General features: G+C 34.7%; 1 protein-coding gene across 4 annotated transcripts; it reads right to left on the bottom strand.

The window, feature by feature from the left end:
* Window positions 1–1,556: 1,556 nt before the first annotated feature.
* LOC130046446 (uncharacterized) lies at window positions 1,557–23,220 on the bottom strand. 4 transcript variants are annotated; one of them, XM_056165588.1, is made up of 12 exons: window positions 23,017–23,220; window positions 20,411–20,533; window positions 20,201–20,314; window positions 20,025–20,102; window positions 17,069–17,193; window positions 16,900–16,986; window positions 16,485–16,577; window positions 8,774–8,896; window positions 8,388–8,601; window positions 5,317–5,460; window positions 5,153–5,238; window positions 1,557–3,289 (listed from the first exon to the last, which is right to left on the bottom strand). In XM_056165588.1, exons 1-12 carry the CDS (start codon window positions 23,123–23,125, stop codon window positions 3,215–3,217), a joined length of 1,371 nt encoding a protein of 456 aa, XP_056021563.1. In that variant the 5' UTR covers window positions 23,126–23,220; the 3' UTR covers window positions 1,557–3,214. The 4 variants fall into 4 exon arrangements, 3 of the variants coding, with proteins under 3 accessions (XP_056021563.1, XP_056021564.1, XP_056021565.1); XR_008803130.1 differs by having other exon boundaries at window positions 3,229–3,289; window positions 5,153–5,255; XM_056165589.1 differs by lacking the exon at window positions 20,025–20,102.
* Between the last annotated feature and the right edge of the window lie 457 nt (window positions 23,221–23,677).

Below are 23,677 nucleotides of genomic sequence, written 5' to 3'. Positions count from 1 at the left end.
ATCTATGACCTTCACCTTCTCCAGAACAGAGCGGGTTGGAATCCCGCTCGCGTCGGTAAGTGAGAAAGTTTCACAGTTTACTTTCGGAAGGTAGATGGTCTCTTCCCAGATACATTGCATCTGGGTTCTCTATTCCACCAATAAAAACTGGGCGCCACCAGATGACTGAAAAAATGTTGAGTGTGGCGGAAAAACATTAATCAATCAACTTCCAGAAGAGCTATGTCATATTAGTCATATTTGTGTTGAGGCATCCCCATGTTGTGTGAATTCATGTTCGACTATGCCATGGCACGTTAGGCCTAGAATAGGGTCATAATATGTAGTCCAAACTTTTCATGGTGATGAATATTTTGAAAATCACAACAGTTGAAACTAAGCCGAGCGAAGGTGAATCAGGTGAGCGTTGTGTATCATGGTCCCCTTGTTTGTATGTATTATATTTATAGCATATGTATTTTGTATTGCTTATAGGAGTTATCAGATTGATCCCTGTTCGTTATTTTCACCTTTCATATGTTAACATCTCTTTCATACGGAAGACTTAGAAATTCTTGGATCCACCTAAATGGAAGCCGCCATTCGATGTTTTAAAACTGACTCAGCACTCAACCACTACATAATATCAGTAGACTTTTAATTGCGTACTAGAAGATCAGTATTTTTACTTTAATTTTTTGTCAATTTCTTATCCTGTTATTGTAATAGCTATTTCTTAATTTTCCAATCTAAAGAGATAGCTTTTATAATGACAATTCATTCTAAAATAGTGGTTGTTTAGTCATTGATACGTTTGTAGAATGTTAACACTGCATGGTTCATGCTTTTTCTTTCATATACTTCAAGAGAATTATCTTGTAAAAGTTTTAAAAAAGATTTCATTTTCCATAGTTTTGAAACTGAAACCTTTTTTGTAAGAAAGAAAAGAAATTATCATTATTATTAAAACTGAATATTTCCGTCATTGTTGAAAAGCAGGGATATTACCAGGTGATTTTGTATGTATACATGAATGGAAGTGCCTGATTGAAATCTAGAAAGAAAAAAATGTATTCAGTTCAAGTTTTTGTGTTTTTCTAGAGACCACTTAATAGTGTTATACAAACATGTTAGGCCTAACCTACTTACCATTTACCACCTTGTACCATCGCACACAAGCAAAACTACAAGTATCAATTAAGACAAAGGACACCTATTTGTGACAGAAAACGCCCAATGATTTATTTATGTTGTATATTTTCTCGCCACGATATTATTTAACAAGTAGCTAAATGTTTCCGATAGAATATTTGGTGGTGGTACATGTAGTGGTAGTGGTGAATTATGAATAGTGATTAAAGGATTATCTGCAGATTAACTAATTCCGTACGTGTAACCAAACAGGTAAAGTTCTTATAACGCGCACATTTAAAAATATTTGCCTTTGAAGAACATTTTGATTCAATCAAAATACTTGACATGCGTGTACAAAGTTGAGGATCTATTTATAAACGATAGGCGATTGCTTCTGCATTTCTCTACGGAAATAAATCTCTTCAATAACACTCAACAAAGTCTGTCAAGGAAGATATTTAATTTATCATAAAAAGGGAAGTCTGAAAATCACAGATACATTGAAAGTAAACAGTTTGAAACTTTTCTAAACATTTACAGTACAACTAACTAAAAGCATGAATAAAAATAGGGGGAAAAAGAAATGATCGTGATTTCCGTCTGGAAAGCGTCTACAGATAGCAAATTATATAAATTCAGATACAGCAGGATTGTTCGTTTGTCTAAAATGTCATGGCTGTAAAATGTAATCTAATTGAAGAAATTATCACTGATCTTAATCACAAATAGATGTTACAATACTATAGTCAGAAACTGACCGTGGATCTCATTTAGTATTCGTATACATACACTGTTAAGAAACTAATGAGCTTTAAAGGAAAACAATGTTTAACACTATTGCATGTTGGGGAAACTGTATAGATGACAAAAGTCTATGCATACAATTATGTTTTTCTATATCTCTGTCTATTCACACTTCTCAAACTTTTATCAGCAAGCACAACAAGAATAAATGTTAGATGAACACATTATAAACCACATGCGTGCTTTAAAACCATGTCCTACAATTCTGATCATTTCATAGAATCTGTTGTTAACCCATTCTTTCCATTCATTCAAGAATATTGCAACAGTGGCTGTCTAATTGTTTGTTACTTATTTGCGTTTGTGTTCTTGAAGAAAACGAACTGCTGGTTTATGTTACATATAGGGTGAAGAAAAAGAACTGCTGGTGTATGTTACATATAGAGTGAAGAAAAAGAACTGCTGGCGTATGTTATATATACAGTGAAGAAAAAGAACTGCTGGTGTATGTTACATATACAGTGAAGAAAAAGAACTGTTGGTGTATGATATATATACAGTGAAGAAAAAGAACTGCTGGTGTATGTTATATATACAGTGAAGAAAAAGAACTGCTGGTGTATGATATATATACAGTGAAGAAAAAGAACTGCTGGTGTATGTTATATATACAGTGAAGAAAAAGAACTGCTGGTGTATGTTACATTTGGAGTAGATGAGGAAAGATAATCAGTGCTAATCTAGAAAAGTCTCCTTTACCCGAGCATTAAAAGACCGAGAATGCTTGTTTGATATACATGTAATGAAATCAGGAAATTCATCGATCTATGAAATGTCAATAATATCAATTTGGGTTATCACTTGTAGTCATTTGTACTATATATCTTGATATCAAAATATCTGCTGGTGGATGGGTACACATAAAATGGTGTTTTATGAAATATATCGTTAATAAATTGTATGTATGAGGTATACAGGCAATATGTGCTGTGTATCAAACGAACAAGAACTGTTTACAGTTATCAAATATACAGTGAATATGTGGTAAGAATCAAATTCTCGGTCATTATGCTTTTTATAGCTCTTAATATTTTAACATTGAGTTTTGAAGCTCATTTACATGCTGAAAAGGTATGACTATACATCCATATATGCAAGGGGATTTGTCGATGACCTCTCGTAATTCTCCAGCTGATGAACACTTCGTCACTTAACACGTTTGGATGCCTCAATAACATATATGTTTTGGAATTAAATTTTAATTCAGTGTTTATCCCATGACAACGATTGATGCTATACTAGTATTATCAATAAATGGATTAAAATTGCAGCCAAGTTCAAGCTCAAAAGGTTCCGATTAGAGAGGACAGACATCAAATTTTCCCTTGTATCCGAATCTATAATTGCTTCTAACAGAGTTTGGCCATCGCACCTGAAAATAACAATAATCAAAACGTATCGATCCACGAATGCATGTATTTACTATTGTAAAACGAATTGCAAATTGTTCAGAGTGCAATTGTGCCTGATTATAACTGTTTCGATTCGCAAATTGCCCCCACAAACTGAAACTTTATCAGCTCTTGTTTGTTTGTTAGAGAGAGAGAGAGAGAGAGAGAGAGAGAGAGAGAGAGAGAGAGAAAGAGAGAGAGAGAGAGAAAGAAAGAGAGATCCCAAACATAATCTCTTGGCGAATGTAAAACTAGGCCAACTTTTTTAAATATATGTTTTACGGAAGCGTCGATCCAAATTTAGGCAAACTTGAAATGAAAATTCAAAGTACCCGTTCAATGTTTTTTTTTTAAATTTCTTCCGCCGACCGGTCCTTGTTGAATGAGAAAACAATAAAACGCCAGTTTGATTCCCGTGCTTGCCACTCATTGATCACTCGTTTAGAGTGATTAATGAGTGGCGGGGACGGGGACCAGATGAATAGGGATATTTATCAAAGGAGATATATCATTGGCTGACTCCACAGTTATCATCCAATCAGAGACTTTGAAACGTATAACGATATTTAGCTGGAAAATGAAACTGTCGCGCGAAGATGTCAGCCCTAATAACATGAGAAATTTTTATCGTGATTCAAAATCGTTACTGTTGACTATAATGGTAAAACTTCAAAGTCATAGTTTTTAAAAGTGAATCTTATTTTCTCTGTCAATGGTGTCATTAACGAGATGGGCGATTCTATTACTGTTATGAAATGTTATGGCGAGGGTGACATACAAATGGATATCAGTGTTACGTAATCTCAGCTGAGCGTCAGCTCGGCTGGATATTTGAACTGATGGGCATCCAGCCGAATCTCAATCGAGATTACACTGTTATGTTCCAGGTTTGCAAGACTTTGGGTACGCCTTATCACTGAAATATTTCATTGACACAACCTGAAATGTCACTATCGATCTTTCAATACATGTTTGACTGTTTGTTTATAAAAGCACACGTAAAAGACAGGTAAAACATTGAGACTTTAACAAAATTGATGAGAGAAGAAATTTATATTTCTCAACCGAAATGTTTGAAATCCGAAATAACTATGAAGTTTTAGATCTAAATATAGCCAAAAACAGCGTACCAAACAAGTGGAGCCAAATTCGTCCAAGGATAAGAGCTATGCATGAGGGAGATAATCCTTAATTTTGAAATGAATTTTTAAATATTATAACAGCAATTAAATATACATCCGTATTTTCAAGCTAGTAACGAAGTACTTAGCTACTGGGCTGTAGAGACCCTCGGGGACTAACAGTCCACCAGCAGAGGCCTCGACCCAGGGGTCATAATGTAAAACTTATACGGTACCAATTTTGATGCACCAGATGCGCATTTCGACAAATAATGTCTCTTCAGTGATGCTCAACCGAAATGTTTGAAATCCGAAATAACTATGAAGTTTTAGATCTAAATATAGCCAAAAACAGCGTGCCAAACAAGTGGAGCCAAATTCGTCCATATTCGTATATATATATATATATATATATATATATATATATAGATCAATTAAATGATGACATATAAACAAGTCATTTATTAACAACTGCGGGGCAGTGAAAGTACTGCATGATCCGCATGCTTGAAGTAGAACTGACTAGAAATAGGATGGGGAAAAATAAAATATTTCAATCCATTTATTTCTTTTTATTTTTTGGAACGACTGCTTGAATTTATATCTTTTATTTCTATTGCGACCCCCCCCCCCCTCCCCAACCCAATTTTATTCCCGTAGAACAGATAATTAAAAAAAGTTGGCCCTATGAACAAATATTTCAATGATTGATAAAGTTCTTACGTAAACTGTTCCGTCCGACTTCACTCTATACACAGAACCAATGTTTCCAGGTCCGCCATCTTGATCTGCCCACTCCCAATCCGGTCCTATAAAATATAAATATCTAACTTTCGATGATTACGAAGTATTTCTATGAAGGAAAGTGAGAGGTTCATATCATATACCTCTTTTAACACGACATCCAACAGCTAAGGCGGTACTGTTTTTCGGGACCCTGGGTTCATCACATACGACAACGTCATAGATTGTCTTTCCAAATCGATAATTTGCAGTTTGACCATTGTCCCATTCTACAGAGAGCCATCCATCTAATGTAAATGAAAAGTTTATATTATAACGTAACTATTATCGTAAAATAAATAGAATAAAACTCTTTTATTAAAGATAAAACGACAAACAGTGTTTAATGATAATAATTAAATGTTGATGCGTAAATTAGATCCTGATATAGTATTTGTGCCTCTCAGCTGATTCGATCTAAAACCAGTTTTTAAATTTTTAGTAGCATTATGCCTAGACTGTCTTGTTTTTAAAATCGCTAGTGACAAACAAGTTGATGTAACAGAAGTTTCAACAGTCATGTTTAAAATCAGCATTTCGCAAATTGTCTGGTCATTATGATGATCTAGTTTGCCAATACAACCCATCGTTGGGTTAAAATTATGCTGTTTGATGTGTTTCATACTGATTGTTAGGCCGTTCTTGGCCCACTGATTTTGACTACGGATTACTCTGTTTACCTGATCAAGATATAGGGCTCACAGCGGGTCTGACTGGTCGACAGGAGATGCTTACCCCCTCCCCCCCTAGGCATCTGATCCCACCTCTGGTATATCCAGGGATTCGCGTTTGCCCAACTCTTTATTTTGTATTGTTTATAGGAGTTATGAGATTGGTCTTTGTTCGTTATCTTCACCTTTCATTACTGTTGTTGAAATGTAAATGGATAATATATATTTCACTAATTTGCGAGTGAGTCTATACTTAATGAATTTCAGAGACATTCTTTACACAAATTGGGGTCAAATGCTGTCTGACGTGTTTCATACCGATTGTTAAAGCGTTCTTGGCAAACTTATTTTGACTGCGGATAACTCCGTTTACCTGATCAAGATATAGGGATCACAGCGGGTGTGACCGGTCAACAGGGGATGCTTACTCCTCCTAGGCACCTGTTCCCACCTCTGGTGTGTCCAGAGGTCCGTGTTTGCCCAACTATCTATTTTGTATTGCTTATAGGAGTTATGAGATTGATCACTGTTCGTTATCTTCACCTTGGATATTGATTATGACAACGGGCTACCCGATAGGGGATGCTTAATCCTCCCACGCATCTGATCCCACCGCTAGTATATCAAGGCGTCCATGTTTGTCCAAGTCTCTATTTTGTATTCCTTATAGCAGTTATGAGATTGATCATTGTTCGTAATCTTCTCCTTTTTTTCAAAGTGTGGAAATATGCTAGATTTGTACATCCAAAATCATATTTAGTTTTGTTTTTCTTGTAAGTGGGATAAAGGTATTTGGGTATATATAGTTTGTAGATTCGTTTTTACTATCCTTGAAATGCTTGTCATGAACACTTTATACTGCTACTAAATATTAAAATGTAGCCTAAATATGCAGACCAGGAAATTAGTGTTATATTTTAACTAATACTCAGATATTTCATTAGGCCTGCGGACCAATCAATATTAAAACATTTATCCTAGTTGTTATAATTTATAATTTTATTTTTAAGATCAATGAAGAGAAATGCTGCTAATCCAGGCAATCATGCTTAATCATTACAAATTGTCACTTGTTTGTACATCCATTAAAGGCCTGGAGTAACCTAGAAAAATTTACACCCCTACAGCAATTAAGCATATATGGCAATAGGGCAGGGCTTAGCAGTGTTATCAGAATAAGCAGCAGTTTTATGCTTGACTCTACACGTGCTCTGTAGCAGACGATATTTTGAACAGGGAGACTGGCATGATTTATCAAAATAAACTAAAGTTTTCCCGCATTTTTCTACCACTCTGCTGGATCTGTGAGGCACTGAAAGGATAGGTTTTTACTTTAACAAAACTTCACCCTAGGAATTACAAAATGAATTCATCATTGTTTTATCCATGTCTTTTAAAACATGTAGTTTTTCGATAATATACACAAAATATTGGTATATATGATATAATAATACTTATGACTTTCCTCTTGGTACCTTTCAATTATGAGAAGAATTTGGGGGGAAATTGTAGATGTCCAATGGAGGACATGTGCATTGAAGGATTATTAAGAAACACTTTGTCCATTATGATATTTGGAGACCTACTATCTGTGATTGTCTCTTTTGACATTGTAATGTTCACACATAAGAGTCCAGATTGAGAGTAATTTTAAAGTGATGGTTGATGAATTGGACATTTGTCATCATTGGTGAGAGACAATAGGAGTTACACAACTGGCCTAGGATATTGTTGCTTAATCAGACAAACATCGATCATGCTTGACATTATTCTAGAAAAGGTACCAGCAATCCTGCAAAACTCTGAAACGGCGATCAGACTGAACAGTCCTAATGAGTTATTTTTATAAAGTTAACAAATTTTTTAAAGGAATGTGATTATATATAATTAAAAAATAAAATCTGGATTTACCAATGATATATGAGTAAGTACTTTTTTTCCACGTTATACAGTGATTTGATTACATGTTTCCTTTGGTGCAACCCCCTTATCTAGAACTAGACAAGCATGCTCGTGCAATATGTGAGTCAACATCCAGTGTAAACAATAACAAAAGATAATCACACCCACAAACTGCCAATCTCTAGTTTGAAATACAAATTTAGCCCTGCTTCAGATTTTTTAGACCGAAATTAAAACCTCATGAGAATTTAAATCTAAAATAGATATGGCCAATATATGAAGTTATGAAGGGAACAAGAATACCCATTTTAAAATTTCAGTACAACAGCTTAATCTTTATTTTTGCAAAATAAGTGCTGCAACCTGAATGTGACCAGACAATTCATATATTCCACCATTTTCACCGATTGGCTGCTTTTATACCCAATTGCCGGCCTTTAAGTAACGACATGGCATCTATATTTGACATTTTAGGGTCCATCAAACTCTAGGAAGTTTAGTAGGAATTTTTACTGGAGTTAAGCTCTCTCAATACTCGACTAATACTGATGTATGTTTCTTGTTTTAAAGTAGACGAAACAAACGTTAGGAATAAGTGATACCTTCCTCAGCTGAGTGTCCAACGACTGTTCCTATCCCTTCTGAATCCTGGTTTTGCCATTTCCAGCTGGGACCACGCTTGACCCTCGATCCTAATGGAGGCATATGACGATATAACTCTTGGTACATCTCGTCTTTATCATTGAATTCACTTTTTAAAGATTGACCTTGATACAGAAAACTATCTCTTCTTTGAACAAAGTACACTATATCGTTCTGAATGAAGAAAAGGGAAAACATTGATTGTGAAATAAAAGAAAAATATCATAAAGAGAGAAATGCTGTTAATCATTTGTAACTGTTAACTGTCAATGACGTAGTGTTATATGATAGGTAGAAATATCTTATGTCTTAAAACAAAGTACAACACGCATGAAAGGGTTCTTACTTTGTCGCTCTCTTCCAAATGTGAAGATTTATCTGATCCTCCTTGAGACAGGACAGAAAGAATCATCGTCTTATTCAATGTCGTGTTCATTGCGATGAAAGGTGAGATGGTACCTGCTATTTCCTGAAGAATACACGTGCTAACGAATTTTGGGATATGTATGTTTGTTGAATTGCAATGTTATTTGCGGATCAAAAGGCAATATTACGTAGCTCATTTAAGACTCTCCGAGAAAAGTCAGCATATATATATATATATATATATATATATATATATATATATATATATGTATATAATTCAATAAAATGGAAAATATGCAGTTCCATGCAAATTATATAATTAAACCACTAGCGCTTTCTGGATTTTAACATCCATCCTCAGGTGAATACAAAAATTGAAAATTTTCTATTTGGATTCTCTCTCTCTCTCTCTCTCTCTCTCTCTCTCTCTCTCTCTCTCGTTTGTAATAAAGAATTCAGTATTTGATACAGTAAATACATCCAATAGTAAAAGTCAAGAAACACAAAACTCTTTTAGCATTTCATTGTTAGCGCTTTCGGCTTTAAGGCTTTAATGCCTCGTCAGACAGTTATGAAATGAAATAATATTGCTAAGTAACGCCAACATATCACGACGTAAGTAATTGTCCTTTTTGACGTCATAATGAATTGCACTAGTAGGGGTATAATACACACACTGTTAGACAATACTTGGAAATCAATGACAGAGTTCATTTAAATTTAGTTTCAATTTTACACAATTATTTTCTATTAAGTTTGGGATTAAACAATTTTATATGGTATTCCTCCTTTGTAACTCTGGATATTTCGCAGTCATTATACACTTTATCAAATGGAAATATGTTGAAATCTCCATGACCACAATTGGCAAAATGTTCGGAATATGGCGAATTTCTTATATTGGATCGCGAATTTGCTGCTTGTGGACGCGCACACGGGCGTTCAGTTTGCTAGTTTGTCCGATGTAGTTTTTATTACAGGTGGGGCAGGTCATAAAATATATTACGTTTTCGGATTTGCATGTCATGTTAGAATTTGGTGTTAATTTTTTGCCTCATTTAAGAATTTTTGCTCTGCCTTCCTCTAGATGATTACATGTACCGCAACATGAATCCTCACATTTTTACACGGATTTGGAATTTTCCGTAGTAAATCGGACGCGCGTTAGAATTCTCTTCAGATTAGGAGCCTGTCTTGTGCTGTTTTTTATTTGAGATTCTTTTATCAAGTCATTGAGATGTTGGGATTGTTCTAATATAGGAAAAAAATTGTCTAGCTGTTCCAAAAATATTGTGGTTGCGTGGGTTATGTGTAATTACAAAAGGAATATCGTTGTATACATCGTTTTCTTCGTGTCGGGAGTTTCTTAAAATAGATATAGGTGTGTTACATGCTTTGGTAATTCCGTCATTAATGAGGTTTTTCGGAAAATGTTGTCAAAGTTATGCTTTCAATTTCTCCAGTCTTTTTGACAGCAATGAAGTATCCGTAATTATTGTATATATCCATCTAGACATGGTGTATGGAATGTTACGTTTATTAAGGAAAGAATGGCATGAATGGAAATCCAAATATTGATGTGAATCTGTTTCTTTGCAATAAAGGTCCGTGATTATATTGGTATCATCCTTAATGATTCGGAGATCCAAAATGGCAATTCTTTATCACCGACATCCATAGTAAATTAAATTAATTCATGTAATTGATTGATTCCAGCACGGAATTTTTGTAAATCACCTGTGGTTTTATTCCAAAAGATGAAAACGTCATCGAGGTATTTTTTCAATTATATCGTATATTGTGCAAACTTTGCATAAAAAATCTCAGGAAGTTTATTCTGTAGTTTTTCTTCTAAGTAACCCATTGGTAAGATTGCATAGGTGTGAACCACTTTTGTCTTCATGGCCGTGCCTTTAATGTGAAGATGGAATTGATCATCAAATTGAAAGTGGTTATTTTCTAAAACTACTCTAAGAGCTTTAAATATAAAATCTTTAGAAAATCTTTCGTTAATTTCTGTTGGATATTTCTCAATCCAAACTTTCACAGCTTCTAGTCCCAAGTCTTGTGGTATGTTAATGTAAAGACTGGTAACATCAAAACTAACCAAAAGTGTGTCTTCCTGTACTTTTTATGGAATGTAATTGAGAAAATCCAAATCATCACGGATAAAACTGGGTAACTTTTTGCATAGTGGTTTAAGAATTAAGTCGAGTAAATTGCTTAATCTTTGAGTGTTTGAAGAAGGTCCTACTACTATTGGGCGGAGTTTTAAATCAAAAGGTTTGGAAATTTTTATGTAAGTACTCTGCCTCCATTGTATATTTTCCTGAATTTCCTTACATTTATGAATTTTTGTTAGGCCGTAGAAATTACTGGTTTTCACTTAAAAATTAGTGAGATAGTCCACTTCGTTTTTTTGTGAAATTTTCCTTTTGACTAAATTGTTTTTTTTATAAAAGTGATCATCCTGTAGTTAATAGAAAATAACTGTGTAAAATTGAAACTACATTTAAGTGAACTATGTAATTAATTTCCAAGTAATGTCTAATATTGTGTGTATTATACCGCTACCAGTGTAATTACTTACGTCGTGATATGTTGACGTTAGCGTTAAACCGTTACAGTGAAATGTTATTCGAGTTTTGCGTTTCTTGACTTTTATTGTTTTATATTATATATATATATATATATATATATATATATATATATATATATATATATGTGTGTGTGTGTGTGTGTGTGTGTGTGTGTGTGTGAAATGCTATTAGAGTTTTGTGTTTCTTGACTTTTACTATTGGATATATTTACTGTATCAAATACTGAATTCTTTATTACAAACTATATATATATATATATATATATATATATATATATATATATATACATATATATATATATATATATATATATATATATATATATATAGAGAGAGAGAGAGAGAGAGAGAGAGAGAGAGAGAGAGCTTACTCCTCTTCGACACCTGATCTCACCTCTGGTGTCGCCGGGGTTTCAACTATCTATTTTGTATTGCTTATGGGAGTTATGAGATTGATCACTGTTAGTTATCATCACATTTCATATATATAATAAAAATATATACAAAACACTAAAATGACCCACGACACAAAAACCAAAATGGCAAATTTTCGGGACGACCTGTCACCTCTTAAGATTAAACGAAATGCAATACATGGTGCGGCTAATATTAATAGAGAATAGTGTCAAAGCAACAAAGACTACATATAATACACCTAGCGCTACAATTACACTAAATCTACAAAGTATTTACACCGCAGACTACATGTCTTTGGTTTTTAGTCCTGTCACCAATTGTAGAGCGGAGTGAATGAGGACTTAGGTCCTACTCGTCCAAAGAGTTGATCTACAACGTTGATAAATTATAAAGTTAACTAATACCTGGAGAGATTATATTCTATTAATACTGTACATTAAGAACAAATAATTCATAAATGTTAAGAAAAGCATATTATATATATATATATATATATATATATATATATATATATATATATATATATATATAAAGAAATAGAATAAACAGTACACAAAGTTAAATTTTTAACTTTGTGTACTGTTTATTCTATTTCTTTTAATATTTTATACCGGATACTGTGATTTTTTTTAAAAACACAATTTGGATATATATATATATATATATATATATATATATGTGTGTGTGTGTGTGTGTGTGTGTGTGTGTGTGTGTTTGTGTGTGTGTATATATAAAGTACACAATATGAAATAAGAAATAACTAAACATTTTAAAAGAAAAAGAACTTAAATAATAAGATAATGTGTAACAACTCAAAACGCAGAGTATAAGCAGTCTAGGAAATTGAATCAACATCATACATTTCCATATACTGAACATGTCTAGGGTATATGTGTAAATAAAAAATAAAATTATAATTTAAAAATCTAAACAAACATAGAACCACAGAAACTGATAAACAGGTTTTACACATAAGCTCTTTGAGATGAACAAAATGATGTATGAAAAGCTATCATATACTATAGAAATTTTTTTTTACATGGGTCGTATTCTTTCCGCGCTGCGAATTACATAGAAAATGCTCCGTTTTCCGGGTGTGAAATCTTTATTTATTATCATATCTCATTGAATCTTCCATCATTGTTTTCCTCAATTCCCACAATGTTATAAAAACATATTATTTGGCCAATGCATAAGAACACCAGACCCCAAAATTTCCTATTTTTCACTAGCCAGAAAAGTCTAAATCTATATTGTAAAGTTTTTAAAGGGTCAAAATTTTCATTATTTATGGTGCAAAAAAGCTGATTACCAAAGACAAGACGCATATTAATCTTTTAGATCCATAATTAAGAAAATGAAGATAGAGTCAGCTTAGATAAAACTGTTTGTGTCAGCGTCCAGGTCATTTGAAAAGGTCACAGAGGTGACTATAGATTCCAGAAAACCGGAGAGCAGAAGACCAATGATCGTTCAAACAATAAATAAGCGACTTGAGACCGAGCGTCTAAATGAGCCTAAGGATATCAACTATAATTCTGGTGAAAGGAATTTGAGAAAATGAACCAAGAATAGAAATTAAGATAAATTAAATTAAAATTAGTTTTTACTCATCAACATTATCGATTAAAATGTATGTAGAATTGAGTTGTCTGAAAGAGAGGGCGATTTGTTGTACATGTATATGAAAAAGAAGAACTTGATACATTGTCAGAATGGATCAAAAGAATAAGACGAATATTACAATACCGTATTAGACGTATGGAAATAAACGTACGTACCATCTGTCCTTCTGTGTTTAGTTAACCAGAAGTGATAAAAGAGTTAGATAGGTTACATAAGGAATATGTTTTGGTTTCTGCTGACAAAGCTTGTAACAAAATTGTCTTTGTTTGTAAGGCTCATTATTATAACTGTATTTTAAACGAACTTGACACTACTTTTGGTAATCGTACCTTTACTCCATATGCCCTTTCAAAAGAAGAAATTCTTCAAAACCATGCATGCTTCAGTTTTAGACACATTTAATATCCCAGTCAATGGGTCGGTGAATATGACCGTACCTATACTGGATTCCCAAACTTCATAAAAATCCTTATAAACAAAGATACATTACTGGATGCAGTAAATGTTCTACCAAGCCCCTATCTTTGCTCCTCACGAAAATTCTCTAAGAGTCATCCAAAAACGTACTTTGTTAAACGTCACTCTGATTCCATGCACAAGTACTCTGAAGTTGATCCTCATTGATAATATCTTCGTGGTGTTTGGTGATCAGGTCGTCCAACAGTCTGTTGGAATCCCCATGGGCAGGAATAGTGTTCCTTTGTTAGCTGACCTGTTTTTATATTCCTATGAAGCAGAGTTTATTTAAAAAACTCTTACGTGAGAAAAAATATCTTGTTGTTGCCTTCAATTCGACATTTAGATATATCGACGATGTATTATCTATTAACAATAACGTTTTTCATTCATGTTTCGATTCAATATATCCCGGTGCACTCGAAGTAAAAAACACCACAGAGTCGTCCATTTCTACTTAGACACTTTATTGAAAGTAGATATCAACGGCAACGTAACAACTCAACATTATGACAAATGAAGGATGAAGATAACGAACAGTGATCAATCTAATAACTCCTATAAGCAATACGAAATAAATAGTTGGGCAAACACGAACCCCTGGACACACCAGAGGTGGAATCGGGTGCCTCGGAGGAGTAAGCATCCCTGTCGAGCGGTCACACCCGCCGTGAGCCCTATATCCTGATCAGGTAAACAGAGTTATCTGTAATCAAAACCAGTGTGCCAATAACAGCCTAACCATCGGTATGAAACATGTTAGACAGCATGTGACCCAATGATAGATTGTATTTACAAATTAGATCGTTATAACGACCATAGAATTTGTGAAAATGCTGACTTCAATCGAGACTTTTGAAAACCCTGTACTATCAACTTGTTTGTCAATAGCTTACCTCGATTTTAAAATTGACTATACGCAGAACACGCCCTTGCGTATTGAATCAGTTGAGAGATATAAACACCATATGCAGGTGATAATGGAATATTGCTACATAAATATTGGAAGTTGACGATGGAGAAGCTAGAATCATCCCGTTTGTCAGTTGGAATCATCCCGTTTGTCATACAGTTGAGTTGTCAGTTTGCCGTTAATGTCTACTTTCAATAAGATATCTAAGTATGAAGTAGAAGTGGATGACTCTGTGGTGTCTTTTATTTCAAGCTCACAGGGATATATGGAATCGAAATATGTATGAAAATTAATATTGTTAATAGACAAAACGTCGTCCATATATCTAAATGTCGATATTGAAGGCCACAGCAAGGGATCTGTTTCTTCTCACGTAGAAGTTTTTAAATAAATTCTGCCTCATATGAATATAAAATTAGACCAGCTAACAAGGGAATACAATTCATGCACATGGGAATTACAACAGACTGTTGGAAGAACTGATCACCAAAGACCACGAAGATATTATCAATGAGGAACTCTGGTATATTTATCATTTCAACTTCAGAGTACTTCATTTCAACTTCTACATCGTCAACTTCCCATATTTATGTAGCAATATTTCCTTATCACCTGCTAAAGTGGTGTTTATATCTCTCCACTTATTGGATAAGCAAGAACTTGTTCTGCGTATGATCAGTTTTTAGATCGATGCAGGCTACTGACAAACAAGTTGATGGTGCAAGGGTTCCAATAGTCTTGTTTAAAATCAGTATTTCGCAAATTATATGTTCGTTATAACGATTTAGTTTGCCAATACAACCTATCATTGGGTCAAATGATGTGTGGCGTCTTTCATGCACAGTGATTTTGACTACGGATAACTCCGTTTGTATGATCAAGATATAGGGCTCACCGCGGGTGTGACCGGTCGACAGTGGATTCCTACTCCTCTTAGGCACCTGATTCCACCTCTGGTATATCCAGGGGTTCATGTTTGCCCTACTCTTTATTTGGTATTGCTTATAGGAGGTATGAGATTGTTCAACGTTCGATATCTTCACCTTTCATACTACTACTTTATAAAATGAGAATAGCTACAAAGTTTAAGATTAACTAGAAATTTTCATTGTTATTCAAAACCAGAACCCTCACATCGTGATGAAAGGAGAGGATTACGAACAGAGAAGTATCTGATGACTCGTAAAAGGTATACAAGATAGCGTTGGACAAACATGAATCCCTGGATATATCAGAGGTGTAGTAATGTGTCTAGGAGGAGTAAACATCCCCTGCTGATCGGTCACATCCGCCGTGAACTCTATGTCTTGATCAGGTAAACGGGGTAATACGTAGTCAAATCAGTGTGCCAAGAACAGCCTAACAATCGGTATGAAACACGTCAGACAGCATTTGATCCAGTGATAGGTCTTTATCCCGGCGACGGGTAAACCGTAAGACATATTCCATGGGTTGTGATTGATTTTCCACTAAGCGTCTGAGACTTAAAGTGAAATTTTCGAGTCTTTCGGATCGAACTCTGTGTCATGGTAAGCGTTGACAAGATTAAGAACCCTCACTGCTATGACCCTGAGCAATAGCCTTATGTCTACGTTTGTCTCACGTCACCAAACGCTGGTGGACTGTTCACAATTAATCAAACAAACATTATACATGCATACGTATTTACATGTACATTACCACATTTCTACTGTATCTTCCAAATTGCCGAACTTCGTGGATATGCACTATTCTTCCGCCATCCGACATGCCTGACAGTATTCCTAAGTATGTCTGTAAAGTATGTTAGCATCCCATTTCATAGATAATAGAATGAACTTATTTTATCATAAGGTTATACGATTAGTCATTTTCATATGCTTTTCTTTCTGTAATAGTAAAAAGAACTGAATGCCTATTTTATCTCAGTTTGTTTGTATTAAAGATTTATATATGTAACATTTGCAAATAACCGAACACCTAGTTTATCTCAAATATATAAGTTCAGTTTGTTTGTATTAAAGAGTTATATATGTAACATCTGCAAATATGTACAATAGCAGGACAAAAATACAATTCACAATCTGGAATAACAAAACATTGCAAAACACCTTACCATATTGGGATCTTCACCAACTGGGATACAGAAGACAGGACATTGTTCACCAAGACGTGATGCAACACGCAGTGCCTGGTCTTTGGCCTAGTACACAATAATAATGAATAATACTTAATCTGATTTTAGTTTAGACAGTTGGAGAAAGTCCCATGCTTCATTATCTTACTGAATTTGTTTCATACTCCGGGGAGTCATCTCCTCGACCGATCAAGTGTATGTCTGTAGGTTTGCCATCAGATATCAGGACTATGCGTGGCACCACGTGAAAAGTTGATAGAACTTTGCTGTGACCTTTCATCAACATGAAATATGAAATAGTAAACGTAAAACATATGAAGATATTTTTGTTATTGATATTGGTAATTTATATGTCAATACTGTTTTCCTTCGCCCTCAAATACGGTCACTCCGTAAGTTCTAAAAATCAAAAAACATTAATGAAAATACAAGAATAGCATTGTGACTAGAACCTCATAACATGTTGTCGTCTCAAGCCACGGTCCGGAGTCCGCATGTAACTCTCTCCAGAAGGGAAAGGGATAGTTCATTTTGGTCGTGGTTTGCGAGAATGCATAGCATGTATATTACTATCTCAATGACAATCCATATCTTGCGCTTCTGAGTCGAAAACGAGACTACGGTAGGTTCACGTTATCAGTAATGGCGACAGAATGTCAAGCGACGCTCTCCTTATAGGTAACACAAATATATAGAAACTGATGAAAAATGACACCATACCTATCGAACACGAACATGTTTGTCAAAATAGCGTAGATTCGATTATATTTGCAGAATATATATCTCTCCAATTTGAACCCCGTGTACCCAAGTTCACGTCATTCTCAGATGTTACATTGAATGCTTCAAAGCATATTAACCATATTTTCGTAATCATGAACAATAAACATTCCTAGATCAACGCGATGTCTCATATGTTTGTAAATTTGCTAAACATAGACCCTTAATATGACGTCACAGTACACTGTTCACATAATCCTATTGCCTTATATTTTTAGAGTTCAATGAATAGGCGGATCAAATGTCTATCTTGTGGTATCATACGTCCCTGGCACATCCCTAGTATTATGCAGAATTTGAATTGATATTAAAGTTATTATTTTTCACAGATTTGATTAAAATGTATATTGCATTCATTTCATTCATACACGTCATTGAATAATGATCATTATAATCGAATGCTGCTCTGATACCAATTAACATACATTTAAAGACCCAGTTCTAAGCTACCTTCATTAAAATTTACTTGGGCAGAGATAAAAAACATACTTCTCGTCAATCTAAAATGAGACAATGGATAAGACCCTGACGGACAGGTTCAGCCAAGTGTGTCAACTGGGTATTCGAGATATGCTTGTGGTGATAACAATTACCTACACGCTTATCAACCCCTCTCACCCAGCGCATATATGATTCCGCAACATGGGCCGATAATTACCTGAACTATATATTTGAATGAAAGGTGAAGATAACGAACAGTGATCAATCCCATAACTCCTTTAAGCAATACAAAATAGATTGTTGGACAAACACGTACCCCACGACACACCAGAGGGGGATTAGGTGCCTTGGAGGATGAAGCATCCCCTTTTGACCGGTAACACCCACCGTAAGACCTATAAAATTAAATTCAGGCACAGCCATATTGTATCCCGAGAACAATGTTGTGAAAATAATAGTGCAACTATCGGAAGGAAAATTATCAACGATTCAAGTTTTATGTATTAAAAGAAATAGCTAAAGTAAAGCCAACGGCTTACATTTTGACATTCCCTGTCTGATATCTAAATTCCACATTAAATATCATTAATATAATGTCTGGATTGCCTCTATTGGTCATATGTTCTCGCAGAGGACAGAAAATCTTGGTGGCACGATCAACCAAAATACAACGTCCCATAAGAACGGCAATTGTAAATATATACCAAAACGTTTGGAAAATGCTTTGTTATCAAGGTTCCTGTATTGACAAACGATTCCTTGACAGAAAATCCAGAGCATACAATTGATATTAGACTAAAACTATTCGTGTAGCAGACCTACGGAATAAAGCGAACAATAATACCTAACTGTGTGATTCGTTAGATCAGGTCAGATCAGAGATTGATTGCCAAATCCAGGTAGAACAGGACACACTGGAAAATTTCGAATACATAATCTCATAATGACAAATTCGTAATCTTCCGATGGCCAACATTTCAAAACTAATTATACGTGAAATAAAATAAAATATTTAATATTCTTAGGTTAAATGTATCATTTAAAGATAGCTGTAATCTTATTCTTAGACCATGGAGAGGAGGTTTTCTAACACTTTATATTTCCTGTGTATTTCTTTGTGTATAGCAATTAACATTAAATTAGGCCTTGGTCACCCCACGTAAATACAATCTGACTGGATTAAGGTCCATCTACTTTTTTAGTAACGGCACGGTCATGAAATGGGTCTTTATATAAACACATAAATATATAAACAGTTTTTTTTACTAACATCAAGACAAATGTGCGTACTGGTGTAACAGCAATGGAATACTGCAGATGTATTTTTCCGAAATACGAAAAACGCGAGGAAAACGTGGATGTAAGCCATCAGACGAACAATTCGGATTTCTCAAGAAGTCGACAATGTGTCCATCTAATGCAAGCGTACTTTCACTTCGATCATAAAACGCACGGGCTGTGTAGGACAACGAAAAGCATGAATAACTTATGCGTAATTAAACATGTTCAAAAGTATTTCAATTTGACCCTAGGTATCATTTCCTTAACATTGTATTTTCTGAATTTGAGCTTAACCTTGAGTAATATGCAATGTATGGGCATTGGTTTATAGATGAAAAGGTGAGGATACGAACAGTGAACACTCTCAAAACTCCTATAAGGAATACAAAACTAAGAGCCAGGCGAGCACGGACCGTTGGATATACCAGAGGTGTCAGATGCCTAAGAAGAGTAGGTATCCCCTGTCGACCTGTTCACATCTATCTTGACCAGGTAAACAAAGTAATCCGTAGTGAAAATGAATGTGCCAAGAACGCCCTAGCAATCTATATCAAACACGTCAGACAACATATGAGCTAATGATGGATTGTAAAAGTATTTACCACCCCCATTTTTCATGGCTCCCAGAGAAAGCCACAACGCAGCAGCTAAGGGTGACGGTCCTTCACATTCGATGTCATCTGTCAAAATGCATAAATATATTCATACAATTTATATGTATATACATTTCTTACTTCAGTATTATTATTTCTTACTCATTAAAGGCATATATACATACCAATACAATGGATAATGTCATCGTATTTATTAGAGTAATAACGTTGGAATTTTGTTCTCTGACCACAAATAATGACTGCCACATTTTCGTCAATAACAGGATACTGCGAGTATTCTGAAATCCAAAGGACCAACACTAATCTCATTCTGAAATTTAACAATACCAAAATTATTTTTCCAATACATAATGAAATTAGAATCTGATTCTGACCATCAATGATAGACGTAAATGCCTCTTTTAATTCTCTGAAGCCCTGTCCTCTAATGCTTGCTGACGTGTCTAGAATAAATATAACACACGGTCCTCTTCCTGCCTGATGTTGTAGTTGTTGGTCTGAAAACGTAAGTATAAACATATGTGTAAGGTGAAGATAACGAACAGTGATCAATCTCATAACTCCTACAAGCAATACAAAATAGATAGTTGGGCAGATTGTCAATCTATAATTTTTTCTAGCAAATTTTAATTTCAAGTGTGTCATTGAACTCTACCCGAGTCTATATTTTCATGTACTCTAGATTTTGACTCTGCTAACTAATTTCAAATCAATGTAGATAGGTACAGATGATTTACTGCTCTGAGTTCTGATTTTAGAATAATACACTGTTGACAAGTTTGAAAAAAAGAAAATATTAGACACCATATATATATATATATATATATATATATATATATATATATATACATACATACATATTTTAATGGCATATAGCTTTTGCCTTAGAATGATAGATTTTAGTGACCTTGGTAATAATAGATGAAAGATGAAGATAATGCACAGTGATCGATCTCATAACTCACGGTGAATGTAACCGCTCGACAGGGATGCTTACTCCTTCGCACCTGATCCCATCTCTGGTATTTATATTGTATTGCTTATGAGAGTTATGAGTTTGATCACTGTTCGTTATCTTCACCTTTCATATGCAATACAAAATAGAGAGCAAACAGGAAACCTTGGATATACCAGAGGTGTAGACAGGTGCCTAGTAGGAGTAAGAATGTCTATCGTTCAACCAGCCTTGAGCCCGTCACTCGATTAGGTAAACAGAGTAGTCTGCGTAGTCAAAAGCAGTGTGCTAAGAACGGCCTAACAACCGGTTAGAAACGCGTCCGACAGCATTTGACCCAATGACAGATGGTTTTGGAAAACCAGATCGTTATTACGACCATGGAATTTGCGAAACGGTGACGTTTTATGACACTGTGAAAACCCTTGTAACATCGCCTTGTTTGTCAGTAGCTTGTATCAGTATACAAACTTGCTATGCGCAGAACAAGCTCTTGACTATCGCATCAGTTGATAGACATAAACACCATATGCGAGTGGCAATGGAATATTGCTGAATAAATATGGGAAGTTGACGGTGGAGATGGTGTATTCATCCCGCTTATCACAAAACTGAGTTGGTACTTTGCCGTTAATATTTATGTTCAATAAGATATGCAAGTACGAAACATATATAGAAGACTATGTGGTATGTTTGATTTCGAGTTTATTGGGGTATATCGACTCAATATATGAATGTTTGATTGAATATTGTTTTACGTCCCTCTCGAGAATATTTCACTCATATGGAGACGTCACCATTGCCGGTGAAGGGCTGCAAAACTTAGGCCTATGTTCGGCGCTTATGGCCATTGAGCAGGGAAGGATTTTTATCGTGTCACATCTGCTGCGACACGAGACCTCGGTTTTTGTGGTCTCATCCGAAGGACCACCCCATTTAGTCGCCTCTTACAACAAGCAAGGGGGTACTGAGGACCTATTATAACCCGGATCCCCACGGAATGAAATTTATCAAGAATTGTTTAAAATAAATAAAATGTTGTCAATTTATTTAAATATAGAGTTTTCTTTTGACTTAAAATCTTTGGAATAACTTATGTCTTGTAAGAATCATATTCAACTTGATAGGAGTTATGAGATTGATCACTGTTTGTTATCTTCACCTTTAGAGAAGTTATGAAATTGATCACTGTTCGTTATCTCCACCTTTATAAAAGTTATGAGATTGATCAGTGTTCTTAATCTTCACCTTTATAGGAGTTATAAGATTAACCACTGTTCTTTATGTTCACCTTTCGTGGGATTGATCACTGTTCGTTATCTTCACTTTACATGTAACCCACAACTGGTAAAATATCAATTTTAGTGAAAAATTCTCAAATGGACGTAAAGCAAAGAAACTGATGAGATACTTATATTTATTATACAAGCATAGAAGTTTGTATGAATTTTGTACGATTTGTCTTAAGACAGTGGTAATTTGTTTTGACTGTTTTAGCATATTATGTAATATTCACATTTCCAATATTTTGCCTTCAATGTCTTTATTTATCAATTGCAATGATAGCAATTTCCTCATGAATTTGATGTAGATGTGAATTTGTTTTGAAAGATATGTGATGTTTATTTTAATGGCCAGAAATTCCGAGAGAAACAGAAGCTAGTGCATTGGAAATCTAAAAAAAAAAAATATAACTTTCAATTCTGAAAATAGACGAGAATGCGAACTGCGACGCTAAATACGCCATTATACATTCACGAAGCGCGTTAGCAGTTCATGCCCTCACGTATTTTCAGAAGTAAAACGTATTTATTAAATATCTTTTCATTATATAATACATGCATTGTCAATCAGCCTCCTGTAATACCTCAATTTACTGCAAAAATGGAAGCATTTTATTTAGACACCGGTTAATAAATGAGGTTAGAAAGATGCTTCCCACCAGACAACAGACAGCATGGCTGTAGAGGGGCACATCCAGTTGTACTGCTTCATTATCTAGAACACCTGCCAAAATATACTTACGGATTTGTGCTTCCAATCTGGCCTTGACAACCCATGCTTTTTCGTTGTCAGTTTGTGGACAGGTGCCACAGTTGCATTCACTTTTGTAAGCTTCTTCTAGTTGATACATTGAAACCAAATCTTGTACGACTTGTCAATATGATGTGCAAATAATTGATGCTATAACCGTCTTTAAATATGTCATAATCAAACACTGGTTTTTCCCGCAAATTGCAAGGAAGTAATGGTAAAGAGAAACTCTCAAGCAAACTCTGCAGGAAGTTCAAAATTGAAATTTCTTATCGTACAACAAACATGAAACGCGTGCACTACTCTGATTAGCTATGTCTACGCTAATAAAAGATAGAGAACATACTGAATGAACTTGACACTCGATCAAGTTAAACATTGAAAACCATGTATCGTGTAACTTAAGAAACTATCGGGATCATAATTTAAATTTAATGAGAAGTATGATACTTTCTGGCAGCTTTATTCCTTTTGTCTAACAAGTCATTTTTAGGAACAAGGAAAGACAGTACGTTTCTATAAAAAATAACGCCGACGAGCATAGGGTACAATAAGATCAACTTATCTCTTCAGAGAGGGTGGAAATAAAGCACAATGTCATTCTAAGTAATCTGGAAAATAGGCAGTGGTTTGTGATGCAAATCGAGGACAG

The sequence above is a fragment of the Ostrea edulis genome, chromosome 5 (genome assembly GCF_947568905.1).
Source record: "Ostrea edulis chromosome 5, xbOstEdul1.1, whole genome shotgun sequence".
NCBI lineage: Eukaryota > Metazoa > Mollusca > Bivalvia > Ostreida > Ostreidae > Ostrea > Ostrea edulis.
The sequence above is the reverse complement of the archived record's forward strand: the minus strand, read 5'-3'. Positions and strand labels throughout refer to the sequence as shown.

Coding starts and splice junctions, on each gene's coding strand:
- LOC130046446 (XM_056165588.1), bottom strand. CDS start 23,125: ATGTATCAACTAGAAGAAGCTTACAAAAGTGAATGCAACTGTGGCACC. Junction 20,315..20,410: donor ATTTACGTCTATCATTGATG/GTCAGAATCAGA, acceptor TTTGGATTTCAG/AATACTCGCAGTATCCTGTT. Junction 17,194..20,024: donor AGCCATGAAAAATGGGGGTG/GTAAATACTTTT, acceptor TGTTGATGAAAG/GTCACAGCAAAGTTCTATCA.